This window comes from Penicillium waksmanii (genome assembly GCF_028829765.1).
Source record: "Penicillium waksmanii strain IBT 27052 chromosome Unknown utg000001l:1.0-4852451.0:1.0-4856178.0, whole genome shotgun sequence".
Classification (NCBI taxonomy): domain Eukaryota; kingdom Fungi; phylum Ascomycota; class Eurotiomycetes; order Eurotiales; family Aspergillaceae; genus Penicillium; species Penicillium waksmanii.
Window position 1 is genome coordinate 4079128 of NW_026643248.1, and position 17004 is coordinate 4096131.

At 49.4% G+C, this 17004-nt stretch overlaps 4 protein-coding genes across 4 annotated transcripts; 1 reads left to right on the forward strand and 3 right to left on the reverse strand.

The window, feature by feature from the left end:
* Positions 1 to 6408: 6408 nt before the first annotated feature.
* N7481_001430 (chaperonin 10-like protein) lies at positions 6409 to 6723 on the reverse strand (the record flags this gene model as incomplete). The annotated part of the gene is made up of 2 exons (XM_057260649.1): positions 6409 to 6479; positions 6543 to 6723. The coding sequence occupies 2 exons, from the start codon at positions 6721 to 6723 to the stop codon at positions 6409 to 6411; spliced, it is 252 nt and encodes an 83-aa protein (XP_057128481.1).
* Positions 6724 to 7017: 294 nt separating this feature from the next.
* N7481_001431 (uncharacterized protein) lies at positions 7018 to 7982 on the reverse strand (the record flags this gene model as incomplete). The annotated part of the gene is made up of 4 exons (XM_057260650.1): positions 7018 to 7121; positions 7175 to 7265; positions 7628 to 7760; positions 7843 to 7982. The coding sequence occupies 4 exons, from the start codon at positions 7980 to 7982 to the stop codon at positions 7018 to 7020; spliced, it is 468 nt and encodes a 155-aa protein (XP_057128482.1).
* A 2065-nt stretch (positions 7983 to 10047) lies between these two features.
* On the reverse strand, positions 10048 to 11565 carry N7481_001432 (class I SAM-dependent methyltransferase; the record flags this gene model as incomplete). Its single annotated transcript, XM_057260651.1, has 8 exons — positions 10048 to 10281; positions 10336 to 10690; positions 10898 to 11016; positions 11076 to 11111; positions 11164 to 11197; positions 11334 to 11387; positions 11446 to 11477; positions 11533 to 11565. 8 exons carry the CDS (start codon positions 11563 to 11565, stop codon positions 10048 to 10050), a joined length of 897 nt encoding a protein of 298 aa, XP_057128483.1.
* A 2026-nt stretch (positions 11566 to 13591) lies between these two features.
* N7481_001433 (C2H2-type zinc finger protein) lies at positions 13592 to 14753 on the forward strand (the record flags this gene model as incomplete). Its single annotated transcript, XM_057260652.1, has 2 exons — positions 13592 to 14694; positions 14744 to 14753. The coding sequence occupies 2 exons, from the start codon at positions 13592 to 13594 to the stop codon at positions 14751 to 14753; spliced, it is 1113 nt and encodes a 370-aa protein (XP_057128484.1).
* Between the last annotated feature and the right edge of the window lie 2251 nt (positions 14754 to 17004).

Genomic DNA, 17004 nt, shown 5'->3' on the forward strand with positions numbered 1-17004 from the left:
TGGCCTCGGAAGATCTTTGATGAGATAAATTGCACATGTTCGAGCTTAAGGGCCAGAATAAATGTCGCCGCGAACAAACTGCGGTCATTACAGTACCAAATCAAAGGCTGCGTTGGCGGTTTTGAACTGGCGGTTCTGCACCGCATCGTGGAGGTTTCGCTCTTTGCCGTTTCTCACATCTCTGGGTTTGGGGACTAAGATTATCTAGCCAATTTTTGGAAATGGAAGGCATTAATATGAGTTCGCGGTTCAGAAAGGCAACACCAGATTCCTAGCAGTTAAGCCATTCTGCAAAAGCGGGATATGTTATGTGACGAGCTATTTTTCTCTGTCATGCTGGAGCATCTCAGATTGTCACCAATATTCTCCTCTAGTCTCTCGATGAGGCAGCTACAGTCCATTCTCACAAGCCTTCAAAGGGCGTTCCAGAACGAAGAAGTCAGGGTTGCGGCGGTACTTCCCCAAAGAATTGATGTCAAAAACAGAGCAGAGGTGATAAAATATTACACACATGCATTCTTATCGTTATATCCGCTCTTTCTTCCCAGAAACTCTCTAGTTTGGGGGATTAAGCCATCTGCTAACTGCACCATTCGTAATTTGGCCACCACCTCTGCAAATTTGTTCTATAGCAAAAATCTGATCCAAGATATAGAAGAAGATATCAAAATGGTCCCTGAAATTATGCAATCCAAGCCCGTCCGCATCGTGGTCACGGAAATGTTTCATGTCAAAGCGTGGCAGGAAATTTGTCGGGGTGGCCGCCGAGAAGAACTGTATATCAATGTATTTTATGTTTCTGTCGGACCTATGGCACAACGGATGACCTAGAAGGGGTTGGTATATTGACTTGATGATCAGATACGAGAAAAAAAATCTAGTCTCTTCATTCGAATAGGAAGGACCCCTTCAAAGATCTTTTCTCGCATCATGACCTAGATAGTAGGCTGCGGTAAAGCTATCGGAAAAGAATGTTGCATACCCTGCCGTAGTAAAAAGGACTGGAGTTACCGAAATTGGTTTGATGGCATAGTTAGCTCCATGGCTATTATGAGTCCTATGCAGCGTATACAGTATTGTACCAAAAAAGCCTTCTCTGTGGCGAGACTGAGAACCTCTTTCCACAATTACAATGTTTCGAACTTTGGCCTTCCTGCTGGGACTGAGAGGGGTCGAAATTTGTGTTTGTGTATTATTAGTTGCTGCACGGGTGGAATCAGTTCAAGTCTCAACGGCATAGTGTTAGGTGAATCATCACTGAATGATCTAAACTATGATCCATCACCATCCAATTTCAGAATCTAATTTGAAAAGCTTCAGACCATTACTGCATAGCTGCATAACTCGGCGTGAATGGTTTTCTCTCGCCATCATCTCGCATATAAGTCTCTTGGTTTTTTTTACACTATATTATCCCCCCTATACAAGCCGTTGGATCGCCAGTTTGTCTATCCCAGCTTCAGCGCATTGCTTTCCGGTCCGTTCTGGTATTGACGACTACGAATAAATGGATCTCGATTACAAAACATCGTATAGACACTCAAAGCTCGACTTCAATCGCTTCCGTAAAAAGCCCGTCGGTATGTGATATATCTTATTCCAGCTTTGGCAAACAACAAAGCTAATCCTGATAAAGACAAGCCTCAACTTCCGGTGCATCGCTCCTCTGAAGCTTTTGTGAACAGGTTTCCTTTCCTATATTCGGAAACCGAGGAGCTTGTCTGGAAATGGGAGCAGTCGAAGCTCTGTGGCCAGAGCATCAACACTGCCTTGCAGTCCACCATCATGCCACAAGATCACCCTTCCAACAGACCTGACAGGGCAGGCAAATTCGTTTCCATGCAGAATGGAAATGTTACCGTGATGCCTCCGGCCTACTTGACGAATCTGAGACCGGAGGAGTATCAGGTTGGACTTCTTCATGCAGGAAACCTGACAGATATGAAGATCATTCTCCTTGGCTTGCCAGACTGGAAAAGGCCTTCCAAAGTCCGGGAGAGCATGCTTCGTTTTGAGAACTTGCTGGCCGGGAAAAGCTTTCCACTCTTCTATAATTGGTCAACCGAATACTGGATCTCGGATTCGGTTATTCTCGATCCACGATCAACCGATGAGATTGAGATGATCAGTATGGGAAAACGAGCGGCAAGTAGTTATGATTCGAGGTACCTTTGCGCTGGCCTCCCATCAACCACGATGGGACCTCTTTTCAACACGCTTGTGACCTCGGGGAATGCAGATCCAGCCTGCTTTGAGTATTCGATGGGGTTCATTTGGATTCATGCGTCGATAGATCCGAAGAACTTCGAGATAGAGCTTGACACCTCTATCGATACGTCATGCAATCCCGTCGATTACATGCTACAACAGATGGGAGAGAAGTCTTGGTTGGTTCAGGCAAAGCTAGCGATGAAGCTTGAGGGGTCCAGCAGGGTGAAAGCCGCCATCTCGGTTCAGATTTTGGGCGTTTCTCAAGTTCGCGTCACTTCTACTTATAAACCAATTACTCATCAGTAGGATGTGTTTCAGAGCCAGGCGCCATACCTTTCGCTTGGGCCATACTATTTGTGTCAAAGTATATTTTCAAATTCAATCATCTTTCCTGTAGAGTCAAACCCTCGCGTGGCGTTGCCGCCGTACCGGAAAGTCTTACTGAAGGGACGAATTAGTATATAGACTCGGCCACTGAGCAAAACTGTACCTCCATGCGATCTGTAAAATGGACTGTCTCGGTGGGTAGGTATACCCATGAGACGCCACATTGACAACGCATTTACTGTATGCGCAGAAGACAGATTTATTTGTGTACCACGTATAGAAAGCACAAGAATAGTCCTAGTCCGAACATTCTACAGCTGGTAGTCGTAAGAAAGGCAAGAGTATACTCGGCGTAAGAGAGCCCATATGACGAATTCTCGATGAATTTCTGCATAAATAATGTCCTCGGAGACCCCTTAACCCGTCAAATTTCATCCCCGCTGCGACCGCCGGGTCCGCGTCGTCTTCTGAACCGGCTCATCTGGCGTATGAGCCATGTCACTTTTGGTTTTCTCCTCTTCTTCCGTTTCGACAGCCTCCAGCCGGTGGAGAAGGTCTGGCAGGTCCCTGCGGAGATCTTCGATACACTTATTTTGGTCCGTCAATTTACAATCTAGGGATCTGGCCTTAGGTTAGCCCATTATTCATTGCTTGGAGGGAATGTAAAACTAACTTCACCCGCACGTCTAGTCTTAAAGTATCATCTATTAGCAAACATCCTGCATTCACGATAAGGGGTGACCCGGACTAACTCTGCGAGGCATGTGAGGGTGAGCACGTTGCTGTCCCTGGGCTGAGACACGTTTCCGCCGTAATGAGGTCTCGGTAGCACCCCGTGTTCGTGGGTACTGGGAGGATCGCCCTGTTGCGGAACAGCTTGGTCCTTCTTATTCGAGGGCATCGATGGCTCTTCCTCGGTAGTGTCTCCAGACAGAGATCGGGATGGGCTTCGACTGTATTCGGACTCCGAGGATGACAAGGACAGTGCGCGCTGCAATCGACGTCGGAAGTCGGGCATCTGCCGAGTGCGTGGAATTTTTCGAATGGCTCCCATAGTTGTGTATCGAATCAAGCGGGGTGCTGCCGACAAATAGACCTGTTTGAAAATTATGACGAGAGTGGCTCTTATATGATTCGTGACGGGTGTGACACTCTACTGTACATGTGTGAAAATAGATCCGGCGAGCAAATGCCCGCAGTGGAAGAGGCCATCGCCCTGAGCCTAGGCCAGCCATATCTGGTCTCACATTGTGAAAATTCAAAGAAGCGGGGCGCAATAAGCATTTGGCAACACTTCAACAGATTTTCAACGGGACAAACGTTGACTAACAAGCTACCTGCACGAATTGAACGTCCCAATCCGCGGCTCGCAGAAAGTTGGCTTCGCGGTTGGACTTGCAAGTCAGCGCCCAGCGATCGGTGCAGCTAAGCTGTCACTTTCAATGTGTCCTGCTAGAAAAGATTCATCTGCGTGCACATTGGGCAGGCTAAGCTCGGGCCATTCTAGCATGGATCAATCGAGCTGATGATTTAATTGAGAATCCATTCATTCAGTGCCTATATTAGATAAATGTAATGAAAGGGTAGATGCACGTCCAAAATTGGGAGCACGCATCGAGGCAGCTACCATGGCAAATTCTACAAACACAAGTTCGAGGCTATGGGCAGTCGATTTGCCAGAGCCAGTCCATTCTTTCGAACTTGTCAGCCAAGTTGAAGTTGTTTCACCTTTGTCAACAACGTTGAGGCATTTTATTTGTCAGGCCTAGACCCAGGAGAGCCAAGGGTTCAGGTGGGGCGGGCCACTCCACCCGCTCTCTCCGCCCCGAACTCTTGAAATTTCTTATTTCAACGTTGATAAACAGCCTCAACACCCAGCAAAAAGGCGGTCGCTCGGTGCAAATTTCGACTGAAGATCTCTGGGTCCGGCAAAATGTACGTAAGTGGTCGCTGCCGAAGGACGTATCCGAGAAGACATAAAAGACGCTCTTTCCCCGTCGAAAAGAAAAGCAGGACTTTCCTCCTCACACTCCCGGGCACCCGGGTGTTCTTCGCAGGATAAGCTCTGCGATATCAAGTGTTCTTCGCAGGATAAGCTCTGCGTTACCAAGTGTGCTTCGCAGGATAAGCTCTGCGATATCAAGTGTTCTTCGCAGGATAAGCTCTGCGTTACCAAGTGTGCTTCGCGGGATAAGATCTGCGTTACCAAGTGTGCTTCGCAGGATAAGCTCTGCGTTACCAAGTGTTCTTCGCAGGATAAGCTCTGCGATATCAAGTGTTCTTCGCAGGATAAGCTCTGCGATATCAAGTGTTCTTCGCAGGATAAGCTCTGCGTTACCAAGTGTGCTTCGCAGGATAAGATCTGCGTTACCAAGTGTTCTTCGCAGGATAAGCTCTGCGTTACCAAGTGTGCTTCGCAGGATAAGCTCTGCGTTACCAAGTGTTCTTCGCAGGATAAGCTCTGCGTTACCAAGTGTTCTTCGCAGGATAAGCTCTGCGATATCAAGTGTTCTTCGCAGGATAAGCTCTGCGTTACCAAGTGTGCTTCGCGGGATAAGATCTGCGATATCAAGTGTTCTTCGCAGGATAAGCTCTGCGTTACCAAGTGTGCTTCGCGGGATAAGCTCTGCGATATCAAGTGTGCTTCGCAGGATAAGATCTGCGTTACCAAGTGTTCTTCGCAGGATAAGCTCTGCGTTACCAAGTGTGCTTCGCGGGATAAGATCTGCGTTACCAAGTGTTCTTCGCAGGATAAGCTCTGCGTTACCAAGGGAGACCCGCAGGAGAGTGCTGCGTCAACAAGTTCTCCCTCGCAGCGATGAGCCCTGCGATTGTAAGAGTGTGCTCCCTCATAGCCAATGAGCCCTGTGTTGTATAAATGCGCTCCCTCGCAGCCAATGAGCCCTGTGTTGTATAAATGTGCTCCGCGGGGACCTTCGCGACATCAAGAGCCTCCGCAGGGGGACGCTGCGAAACCAAGGGAGATCCGCAGGAGACCGCTGCGATACCAAGTTCTCCGCAGGAGACCGCTGCGACACCAAGTTCTCCGCAGGAGAGTGCTGCGTCAACAAGTTCTCCCTCACAGCCCATGAGCCCTGTGATTGTAAAAACGTGCTCCCTCACAGCCCATGAGCCCTGTGACTGTAAAAACGTGCTCCCTCACAGCCCATGAGCCCTGTGACTGTAAAAACTCGCTCCCTCGCAGCAATGAGCCCTGCGTTGTAAACATGTGCTCCGCAGGGACGCCTGCGTTACCAAGAACCTCCGCAGGAGACCGCTGCGACACCAAGTTCTCCCTCACAGCCTTGAGCCCTGTGATTGTATAATTTTGAGCTTCCAAGCAGCCTTGAGCCCTGCGTTATCAAATTTGTGCTTGTTAGGCGACCCGTGGCGCCGCGGTCCTCGTCCTGATCCTCTGACGATTGCAGGCACCTCTTCGTGGTGTCAGAGACTAGTATTCGAGGGCACTCGAAGAAGCCAAGACCTGCAAACAACCTGTAGAGATCTAGAATTCATTAAGACATGGTCTAGAATGACTTCAGTATTGTGTGTTGTTGTGATATGAGGCTGGTGCAGATCAGGAACCAAGCCGAACCATCGGAATTAATCCCGAGATATCCATACGAAGAACCAAGTCGATTTCCAATCAACTTTCCCTTCTCGTTGTATATATATAGCCTAATGTTTCCCTCTGAGCAATAATACAATTAATACCTCTGAACTACAACACTGTCATTAACTCAAAACTCCGTCTTCACAGGTGGAATACGTAGTATAGTTCGTCCCTCCACCTCATAATTTTCGAGCTTTTCCATCACAACGTTGACGTCCTCCAAATCAAACACCTTTACATGCGTTGAAACATGCCCATCAACGGCCATTTGCAGCAGCTCTGCCATATCTTTCTCTGTTCCCACTGCACTTCCAACAAATTTTATACCCTAATGTAAAACAAATACATAAGATGAATACGTCCTATATCATAGGAACAGGCTTTCCCTTACCTCTATTCACACAGTCAACAGCGCTCATGGGAATATGAAGCCCAAGCTCTGGAAGCCCAACACAAATAAGAGTCCCAAGGGGTCGAAGAAGCTTCACTGCCATTTTATAGGCTTGCGATGCCCCGACCGCGACGATGACTGCGTGGGCTCCGAGACCACCGGTAATGTCATTGATTCGCATTTCGGCCTGACATCCAATCAGCGAAATACATATATTTTGAAAACAGAAGAATTGGAATTATACATTTTCCGCCAGTGAGACGAAGGTAGCGGCACCGTTCCGAATGCAAATATCTCGTTTGGCTTCACTATACGGGGCACACTATCAGCATCTTCCCACCACAGGCTCGATTTGGGGCGCTTGCCTGTCAACAGCAATAATTCGATAGCCTAAGGTTACACCAATTTGGATGCCTCTGCAGGCCGCATATGATTTAGTCGGCTGTAGAGCGGTCGCGATCACTTCATGTTGCACTTACAAATGGCCCAGGCCACCCCCAGCTCCCAAGATAACAACCCAGTCGTTCCTCTGACAGTACTTTTCCAGCTTCCTCAAGGCCCCAAACATCGTGACACCAGCTATAGGTGATTATTAGTTACAACTGCAACTGCCTGCTCAGGGGCATTCATACCACACAACAAAGGTGCCGTTGCTTCTATCTCAAGGCCTTCGGGGATAACAGTTGCAAATTCAGCGGGTAAGGTCACGAATTCTACATCAGTCTATCAGCTTTTGCCTCGTTATATTGCCAGGTTAAAGGTATCTCAACGTTGAAAGGTTCCTCGGGCACTCTAGTAAAATATTACGGCCAGTAAGCATCTTGAACAAAAAGTAGGCAGGCTGGAAAGGGCTTTGATAACCAGTGATGCTCACCCGTCCTGAATTAATCTGGTTTGGACAGTGATTGTTTTCGAGATGGCAGATATCACATTGGCCACAACTGCTTCGGAGCCATCTGTAGAAGATGAGAAAAATCTATGTCAGTCATTCGGGAGTCGAAAAATCTACTATGGGGAATATACTTGACTCCGACATGTCTGTCGATTAGATCTGCAGATGTGTTGGGTCCCACTGTATAAGTTACTATATAAGGCATCGGTTCGGAGAAGTTCAATATGAGAATGCAGCTACCTTTCACCACGCGTCCTACTCCTTCGTGGCCAGGGATATCTGTCGTGCTTGGGAGATCTCCATGGATGTAGTGGATATCTGAATGGCTATTTATGACGAGCAGGAATATGTTAGTTGGTATTTGAAGCTGTATATGATGTTATCCGACTATATAAACTCTAAGCTCACCAAAACCCCGTGTACAGCAGATTAACCAGAATCTCACCCGCTCGAGGCTGGGGTACTTCAATGTCGTTTCTGATCAAAAGCGTAGCTTCGGGATGTGGCTTCTCTAGCCATGCGGCAACTTGGGTGGTAGGAATCTTCATCGGTCGTCGAGTTTCTAATTGAATGGCGACTCTGATGCGATCTGTAGATACATATTTTCAAGCAGCTACTTTCCGCTGACCACTTATAGAAAATGGTCATTCCAAACTGGGGTTTTTACCCCATTACCGCATTGCCCCAACATCTCCACTATCCCCACAATGTCCGTGGTCATCGCGAAGTGCACTGGAATGACACAATTAACCGAGGTGCTCGAAAAAGGCCCTTCTTTGTCTCCTTTCAAAATTACTTCGATTTTAGCCCCTTAAATGAGGATGTCCTTTATCAAACCCCCGCCCGGCAAGGTCATGACTGGTGTAGCAGCCAGAACTGGCGACCCAAGTCCCTCAAACATGTACTCAGCACTCACAGATTGCGTTCGAATGAGCCCCCAGCGATAATTGTGGATGCGAGGGGCAACGGCCAGGGCGAAGGAAACACATTCGGTCGATCCCTCCACACAGAGACCGCTTACACACACACTCGATAGCGCTATTGAGCGCACAGTCCGTGAAAGAAACAGCCAGGATTGGGACCACAAGACCGGATATGTGATCCACTTCAAAACAAGGAATCGGCCAATGTGTCCTGCAACAAATCTAAATGGCTGAACGAGCTGGGTAACTACACGAGACTAGTCCAACCGCGATTCGGAATCGTTGTGCATCTTATGCCAACAGAGGGCTTTGGGCTGGAAAGGGCGAAAATGCAAGTTATCGGGAAAAATCAGAGAGGAGAATGGACTGTCCAACCGAGGTTTCCGCATCCAAGAGGTTTCATGGGGTTGAAAAATATGGGGTGTTAGGGAGGTTCGCATCGCCAGGCATCTGGTCAGATATACATCGATTGTGTGGAGCGCTGTGAAATCAAAAGAAGCAGACAATGTTTCCCAAGCGAACAATTGGACACATGGCGTAGTTTTGCAAGGACACACCGCGATATGGACACTGCACTGGCTGATAGGAGGGACAACGATGCGCTCTGAGCGTACGCCCAAGAGCCGACCGTCTGTGCCAAAGTCTCACACACTCAACCCCTCCACAATGGTTGAGATATACCCGTGAGTACCTCAGTTGAACGTCGTGAAGTTGGGGCCGGGGTGGCAGTGCTCATCAATGACCACCAGAGCCAGGCACCATCGATCACCGCATATCAAACACACGTCAACCACCGAGCTTGTCGGTTGTACCGACCGACCGTTGGAAGTGATTCAGTCTGATCCACGTCAACCAATGAGTCTCACATCTTCTCATCTCAGATCCCCATGTGACCGTCTCGTCCCAGGACCTGCCTTCATGAATTATGTACTCATACACGGACTCGTCCAGAAAATCTATCCTGAGCACCAAACATCAACTTTCCTTCTCCACGACGGATCCCCGATGCGCCCCAATTATTGAAGTCAATGGAGACAGCCTTGCAAATCATGGCAATCGTCCCGGGAGGCGACCTACGGATCTACACTTGATCCGTGTTCGCCTAAAGGCCCCCTTGGGTTCAATGCGACCGCATTGCTACGCCTAGCGCATATCCGGATCCAACAAATTTTCACTAATCCCAACACAACCTGTATCTCTCGGTATCAATCATTGGGCCGAGTAATTCTGCAATGCATTCACGCTCTCAGCATCCCGGTTCGCGTCGGCGTTCCATACGTGGCACGGACCCGATCACTGCTCTGGAGCATTCAGCATTCGATATGCAACCATGACTGCGCGTTCCTTCTAACCGGATAGATACAAGAAATCACCAAGGCTTTCAGTATCGGAGGACCAGGTGCACTACGCGAAGACGAGGACAAACTGCTGGCTATGATAACGAGTCTAATTCAGGAGACTCATCTACAAGACACGTCTGGATTAGGTATAATTATTTCTATATTTGTTATAGTGGATGGCTTTTTCTGAGGGTCGAGGGTCATGCCGAGGTCTGGTCACTCAGGTACCGGGCCAACAGACTAAGCGCGCTCTAGCGCTTATTGTTTATATGGATTGTTCTGGTTAAGTTTGACGTCAATGGCAACTAAATTCCGTGAGTTTTATTTACATCGACGTTAGTCTTTGAGGGTCATGGAGGCCTTTGGCCGTATATCATGTACACTCTTGTATACAAATGATTGGATAGATCCCTCAATTCGCGTCGAACACCCGCCAGCAAGGCTTCGATTTCAACGCGTTCCCACCTGAGCACGCGTGTGAAGAGTGCGTATGTGTATGACGGCATGGCCTCGAGCATGTTCAGTTGATGGTATTTACCGAGCTCCAAGAACTCAGGGTCTTTTGACCAAGGACTTTGAGGGAGCTATATTGCGATCAGCCTGGTTTCCCCTCGAGTCCCAATGGCAATATCACATACTTTGTAGATCTCTTCCCGGACATTGACAAATCCCGCTTTCTTTATCCAGTCGCTCCATGAAGGGACAGAATGCATGGCCTTCCCAAACGACCTTGCTGATGCATATATGTTCTTTACGCTGTTCAAAAGATAGGTCGATTTGAGATGCGTGCCGTCATCTGACATAGTGTTGACTTCAAAAGTAGCCATCTCGAACCATCCATTTGGTTTGAGGTTGTCAAAAGCTTGCTGAAACAATTGTTTGTGATCCCGAATTGCCCCTTCTAGCTCACGGCCGTGAATGTAGTCAAATGGTGCGTTGTAGTTCCAGGGCTGTTCAAAGTCATCAACTTCGAATTTACAATTCGGCGGTACCCTGTGCAAGTCAGTATCCTGTATCACAGAGTTGCCGCTGAGTTGTACCATGTCGGTTGAATGGGACTGAGATCAATACCTCCGGTATGTTAGTGAGGGTCCCAAGTCGGGGAAGGGTTATATGTATTTACCAATCACTTCTGATACAGGATGTACACTACGTCAGGTCAGTGAAATGCCTCCCCGCGGCTTTGTGAGGCGAACTTACTCTGCGAAATCAATTGCCCATATACCCGTCCCTGTGCCAAGGTCCAGCACTCTTCCTGGATTTTCGACTGGTGCCCGATGGAGCTCCCCTTTTAAAAGCATCAAATAAATGTGATGACTCTGTGTTTGTTAGTACTCGCCACGGCAGGTCCGCCTCTCCAGTCCGGGTAAGCACTAACCAAATCGAGACGATCTTGTTCCTGTTCATCGTTGGGCTGGGCCAAGTTGTCATCAGATTAAAACCACATATTGTTCGGAGTCACATACCAGAAGGTATTCCCCCTCGTGGTATGAATGATACCTGCGACCGTTCTAGACACTAAGCAAGGATTCAGGATGGTGACATGATCAGTGGCATACTTCATACCTGAAAAAATGCGTAATTAACGATAGTTCGTGTGGTGGGGAAAAAGGAAATATGAACAGGTTACACATACTGGTAATTCAGAGCACTGGAGGTGATACTTGTAGTGCAATTAGCATCGTTCACCCTTATGAAAAAGGTCAGCAGGGTTCACAGCTCACACCATCACTAGCCACAAGACTTACGAGTCAGGATAGACTGAGTCGATATCTGACAGCTATACACAGGATATTAAATCTTGGAAGTCCTAGTCAATTTTCGGAGGGACTAACGTCAGGCTCGATGGTGGCCGAGCTGTATGCCATGTGATGCATTCCTGATCTCCAAAATCGGGAACCCCAAGCAGGGGACGAGGGAGAGCCGACAGTGCAAAGGTTCAGAATAGGGGAGACTAGAGTGAGTGGGTAATTGAAATACTGCCCTCGACAACAGCCACAGCGACTGGGTCATATGACACCGCCGGTTTCACGACCGCTATTAGTGACCCGGATTGCCGGGTCGCATGCTATTCAGCCATATTTTGCACGGTCCTCCTGTGCTCCCGCGGGGCTTTAGTTTGCAGCCAAGGAAGGAATCGATCGCTAGCGTATTCAACGCGCCGAATTGATTAGCTCGTCCGTCGATATAGATCCGCAGAGCCAAGAGGGGGCTGCCCCAATCAGCGGCCGTGGTGGGTAGCTGCAATGGGTCGAAAAGCTGCGATGCGACTGGTTTTCCACTAACAGGCCCATGGGCATGGGGATTTGGGGCTCGTCATGGGGCCTCTTCGCTTTGGATAATGATCATCGGGCGAAGCAACAGCGGCTTAGGCTCTTTTCATCTCCGCGTGGACAGAGTCTCTTCAATTGAAACGCAATTGCCTTGCCCATGGCCTGGTCATGCCAGAACCGGGGATACTTGACGATGGAGGAACATGCCAATTGGGAGATATCAGGCTCGAGAGACCGTGTGGTTATGATTACCTAAGCTGCATGCAGTGCTGAAGCCGACAGTCTGGATGGTCACCACTAAGAGTGGGGGCTACCCGCACAAAACGAACTAAAATGCAGCGGACCGAGCACATCCGCGATACGGCCGCACATGTTTCATTGTAGTCGATATCATGCTTTTGACGGTATTAGTGCCTTCCAGCGCTACTAATAGCCTTTGATGCCCAGTCGAGCATCGCGCGTCCATAGGCCCTTCTTGAAGAGCCATTTGCAGCCAATTATGACCTTCGGTCGGTACATCTTTGTGCCGAGCCTTCTCCCACATTCTGTGCGCAGAAAGAGATGGATAATTTTCTGGATGGCTGCCCGCCATTCTTCGCCCATAAAGAGAGTAGACGAGATCACTGGTCATCGACATCTCATGCTGAATTCTTTTGACTGGTGTAGGGGTTTCACGCGCTTCACAGGTGCCTCCGTCCCTGTTTCATTGTGAGCGCAAGGTACGTTGGTCAGGTTCAGCCAGGTGCGTGGCACGAAATATGCATTCTTCAACACCAGAGGCTGGTTGAACTTCCCCCGGAGCGTGAGCTTCACCGTACCAATCCCTTCGGCTTCCACTGGATCACCCGCCGTGTCCAACATCTCGCGGTGGGGCCGCAGACTGCTGAAGCAGCTCCGGTCCCAGCAGATGTGGCTGGTGGCGGCCAAGTCCAGGATCCACCGGGGGGTGGATGTCCGCCGAAATGGGTTTGGCGTACTTGAACAGACAGTCGGGACGCTGGAGGTCGCCCAACACTCACATCCCAGACCTGCCTTGCTTTGAGGTAGGAGGTCATGAGGCGTTTTCAGGTGGCGAAGTTGTCGCTTCTTATCAGAGGCTCAATAGCCGTCGGCTCGGCCAGGCGAGTCGTGAACCAAAGCAGACATGGTGATGCTTGTGAAAGCAGGGTAGATATATAGTTAATATAATCAAGATGATTCTCAGATGAGTGGAGGCGGCACCCAAGAGTTTGCTCCCGGGCTCATAACCTCTTGTAGTTCAGAGGTATGAAATTGATTGTTCTTGTACCAAGGGAATAACTAAGGCTATATCTCCAATGAGAAGATCAAGTTGGTTAGAAATCGACTTGTTCTTCGTATAGACACCTCGGGATTAATTCCAAGGTTGCTATTAGGTTCCTGATCTGCACCAGCCTTTTATCACAACAATGGCGCCGGGGCGGGGGACGATTGGGGGACGATTGGGGACGATTGAGGGACGATTGGAGTTCTCTGTGTGGGGAACAACGATAGGACTTCGGGGACCAGGATGAGTTTCGAGACTCAATGTGGGGAAATGTAGAAATGTGATGACCGAATATGACGTCACAGTTCTAGAGAAGTGTCGCTGCTAAGCCCGAAAATGATGGATCTCGCCAGTATGAACATAATTCCCGCAAATATGCCTGCTCCCTCCAAGGAGAATAGGAAGCAGGTCGAGGCCAATGGCCAGACCGGCGCCAATGGAAACATCCCGCATCCCAAGACAGACAAGCCTCGGCCCCATGTCTGCACCACTTGCGACAGCTCCTTCGCCCGATTGGAGCACCTCAAGCGCCATGAGCGCTCTCATACGAAGGAGAAGCCTTTCGAATGCCCCGATTGCGCCCGCTGCTTTGTGCGCCGAGATCTGCTCCTCCGCCATCAACAGAAGTTGCACATGACTTCCACCTCGTCATCTCGTCCCAGACATGGTCGTCAAGAGAGCACGAACGGTGCTCCTGGTGGCGCCAATCGTGTGCGCAAGAACTCTGTCGCTAACACACCATCGATGCGCCCGAGGGCGAACACCATCAGTCATGTCAGCGAGAACCCGTTGGGTCTTCCCGACGGCACCAACCCACCCTCGGCACGAAACCACTCTGACTCGGGCCATGCGTATCACTCTAGTTTGGGATCTTCCGTAGGCTCGAGTATGGACTATAAGGGTTTAAGCTCTGAAAACCCACCGGTAAATGGCTTGTCGGAGCTGGAAAGTTCAGGGCTTCTCATGGATATGCCTGATAGTCTTCGAATGGCCCCCGCATACGGTAGCTTTGACATGGGCATCGATGGTACGCTGATGGGCCACGGCAGCACCATCAACCCGGCAAAGTATAACTTTCCAGGTTCTTCCCAAAGGTTCCCGCTTGGCCAACACGCCAATGACATGCGTCTCACGATGAATGAGGAGATGAACTTTGACTGGATGAATGAGTTCGATACGGCCGTGGCGCTGGAAAACGACAATAACTCGTCCATCAACGAGTCGTCGCCCTCGGCGATGAGCATGGGCAGCCGGTGTGGGGTCAGTGAGGCCATGCTGGATGGCCCCATCCGTATCCCTATCTCCAATGACTGGCACAGCCCGTTCCCTGCGCACGCTTCGGCCAACCAGTTCGCCATCGGCCTCTCACCGACGACGTTGGCCGAATTGGGGATCCCGTCGAAAACCGTACCGCCCAAGTCACTGATGGCGCAGAGCCCGTTTGCCGAGAACTACGTCACCCCTCCATCCATGACCTCGGCTGGCCAGCCCATCGTGAGAGAACATGCGCAGATTCCCAACGAAGTCGACATTCCCCAGTCTCAACATATACCGTGAGCCTCGCGAGATTGATTCCTCTGGCGAGTCCGTGTCACTCTGTGGTGACATCGAGAAGGGAGCGTTCGCTCGGCTTGTGGCTGCATTGAGCATAGCGTAGTTTGGAGAAAAACAGTCATCTTCGTATCGACGATTTGACAACATGGTTAGCTGGCTTCCAAAATGTCTGAGTGATGAGAACATACTTTGCCAGCTTTGTTTCATGAAGTAGGTCATAGTGGCAGCATTGAATCGCCGTCTGTATTGGGGCATCGCCAATGCAGTCCCTCCGCTGGATATTCTCGATCAACCATCAAGGATTAGCAGCTGGGACAAGATGGCCGTTCGCAACTCACCGTGCTTGCATGCGATTCCCAATGCCAGCCACGATACAGTATCTTGATTAAATCCATGGGAACCAGCCGAAACAGGCTGAAATTCAATGCATCCATCTCCACTTCGGCATTATTTCCAGTTACCGAGGACTGTACATACCTGCTGTCAGTGTAGTTTGGTATCGAGCATAGACTACGAGAGACAAGGCAGCAGGCGTCAGCTTGATAACGTACACGAGGGACCAAGAGCAGTCCGTACCAGAGAAAATGGATGTGGGCGCAGGCCCATATCTTTCAATATATAGCTATATCAGTTTGCTGTTTGCACGGACACAGGCAGTGGCCAAGCGGACGTTCAATCGTGTCAGAACAAAGGATCGCTGGAGGAGAGATATATTATATTTGGTCTAGGGTAGACTTGGAAATGACCGGGTAGCGACTGCTCCCACGGAGGGAGATCCGGGGTACTTGCTCAGCTGCAACCGGGGCTTGACAAAGCTGGCCTAAGACTGTGGCCGGTGAATCGATCCATGACTGGTCGATGTTTCTTTCGAAGAAACCGTGGGTTTTCTAGGTGGTCGTCGGTGCTAGGCTTCCTCTTCGTTCTTGTCGGATGCTGCGATAGCTCGGTCCAGCATGGGACCGGATCTCGTCTGCTGGCGAGGCTTTAGATCGGAAGTGGGACAAGAGATCCAGAGCCGTCAGAAAGAAGACGATTTCTAAAGCAGTGACAGTTAACCTTTGGTCGAACAGGATGAAGCTGGGAGAGATGAAGACACTTTTGGAACACTACCGTATGGCTAATTGGAGGGTATCGAGCCTTCTTGGATCGGGGCCGCTAAATACATCGAGCGAAGGGCCGTTTCAATGGGTGTTTTGGAGCAAAGAAGGCATAACCATATGTGAGCCAGTGGTCCGGCCCGTCGTTCATCAAGCTTGGCTTTAAGGACGATGGGGAAGTACGGGTCGGTCGTGTCGACTGTAATATTGGCATTTGTCCTGCGACAAGGAGACATCAGCGATATTTCCCGAAAAACAGAGAGCACGAATAGATAAGATTTCAAGTAAATAGCATTCGGATTGAGATCCAAAATACAGCCTTGGCCATGGGATCAGGCAGAGGCAATGCACCATGGTGACTTACAAGACATTGAACGACTCGTGATAGAACGGTCGACTTCCCATACAATGAGTCGTCAGCACAGGCTGACCACTTTCGAAACTGACATGATGATCAAAACTTACTTTGCTAGCTACTGCTGCGCGTTGCATTCTGGCACGGTCAGACCGACTGCGTAGTGCATGGCCTCGATCTATGATAAATTATCGGTAGGTAGCTCATGAGGGCCCTAAGTTACTCGCTGTCTCCGCAGTCGGGGCTATTTTAAAACTCATTCAAGGTCCGCCGATTGAATCCGTACAGGACCAGTGGAGACGGGACTGATTCAAAGCATCCTCCACGTCAGCATGGTCTCAAATGACTGGGAAAGTACACTTATGTACCATTCACAGACTTCAGTATCGAGCGTAGACAAGCTATGGGTGATACAACAGGTCAGTTTGGTCACAGGTGCATGACAGTTCGGGATCAGTTCATAGCGGAGGAGAGTAGTTGGCGAATTCAAAAAGCGTTCGATATTCTTTACCCCAGAATGACAAAGGAATGCTTGAAAACGACGGCTCTGCTGGCGAGGGATCTGGTATTTATCGCATTGCAGCCAGCCCTTACGCTAGCGTCGGTGTAATGGTCATTGCGAATTGTGAGGCCGTCAACAGAGCTGGCCCTTAAACTGCAGCTGGCCCAGCATTTCCTCATTAAATTTGCCTATATTCCAGAGGAATCAGACTCTTCCTTGATGATCCAATATATCAAAGACA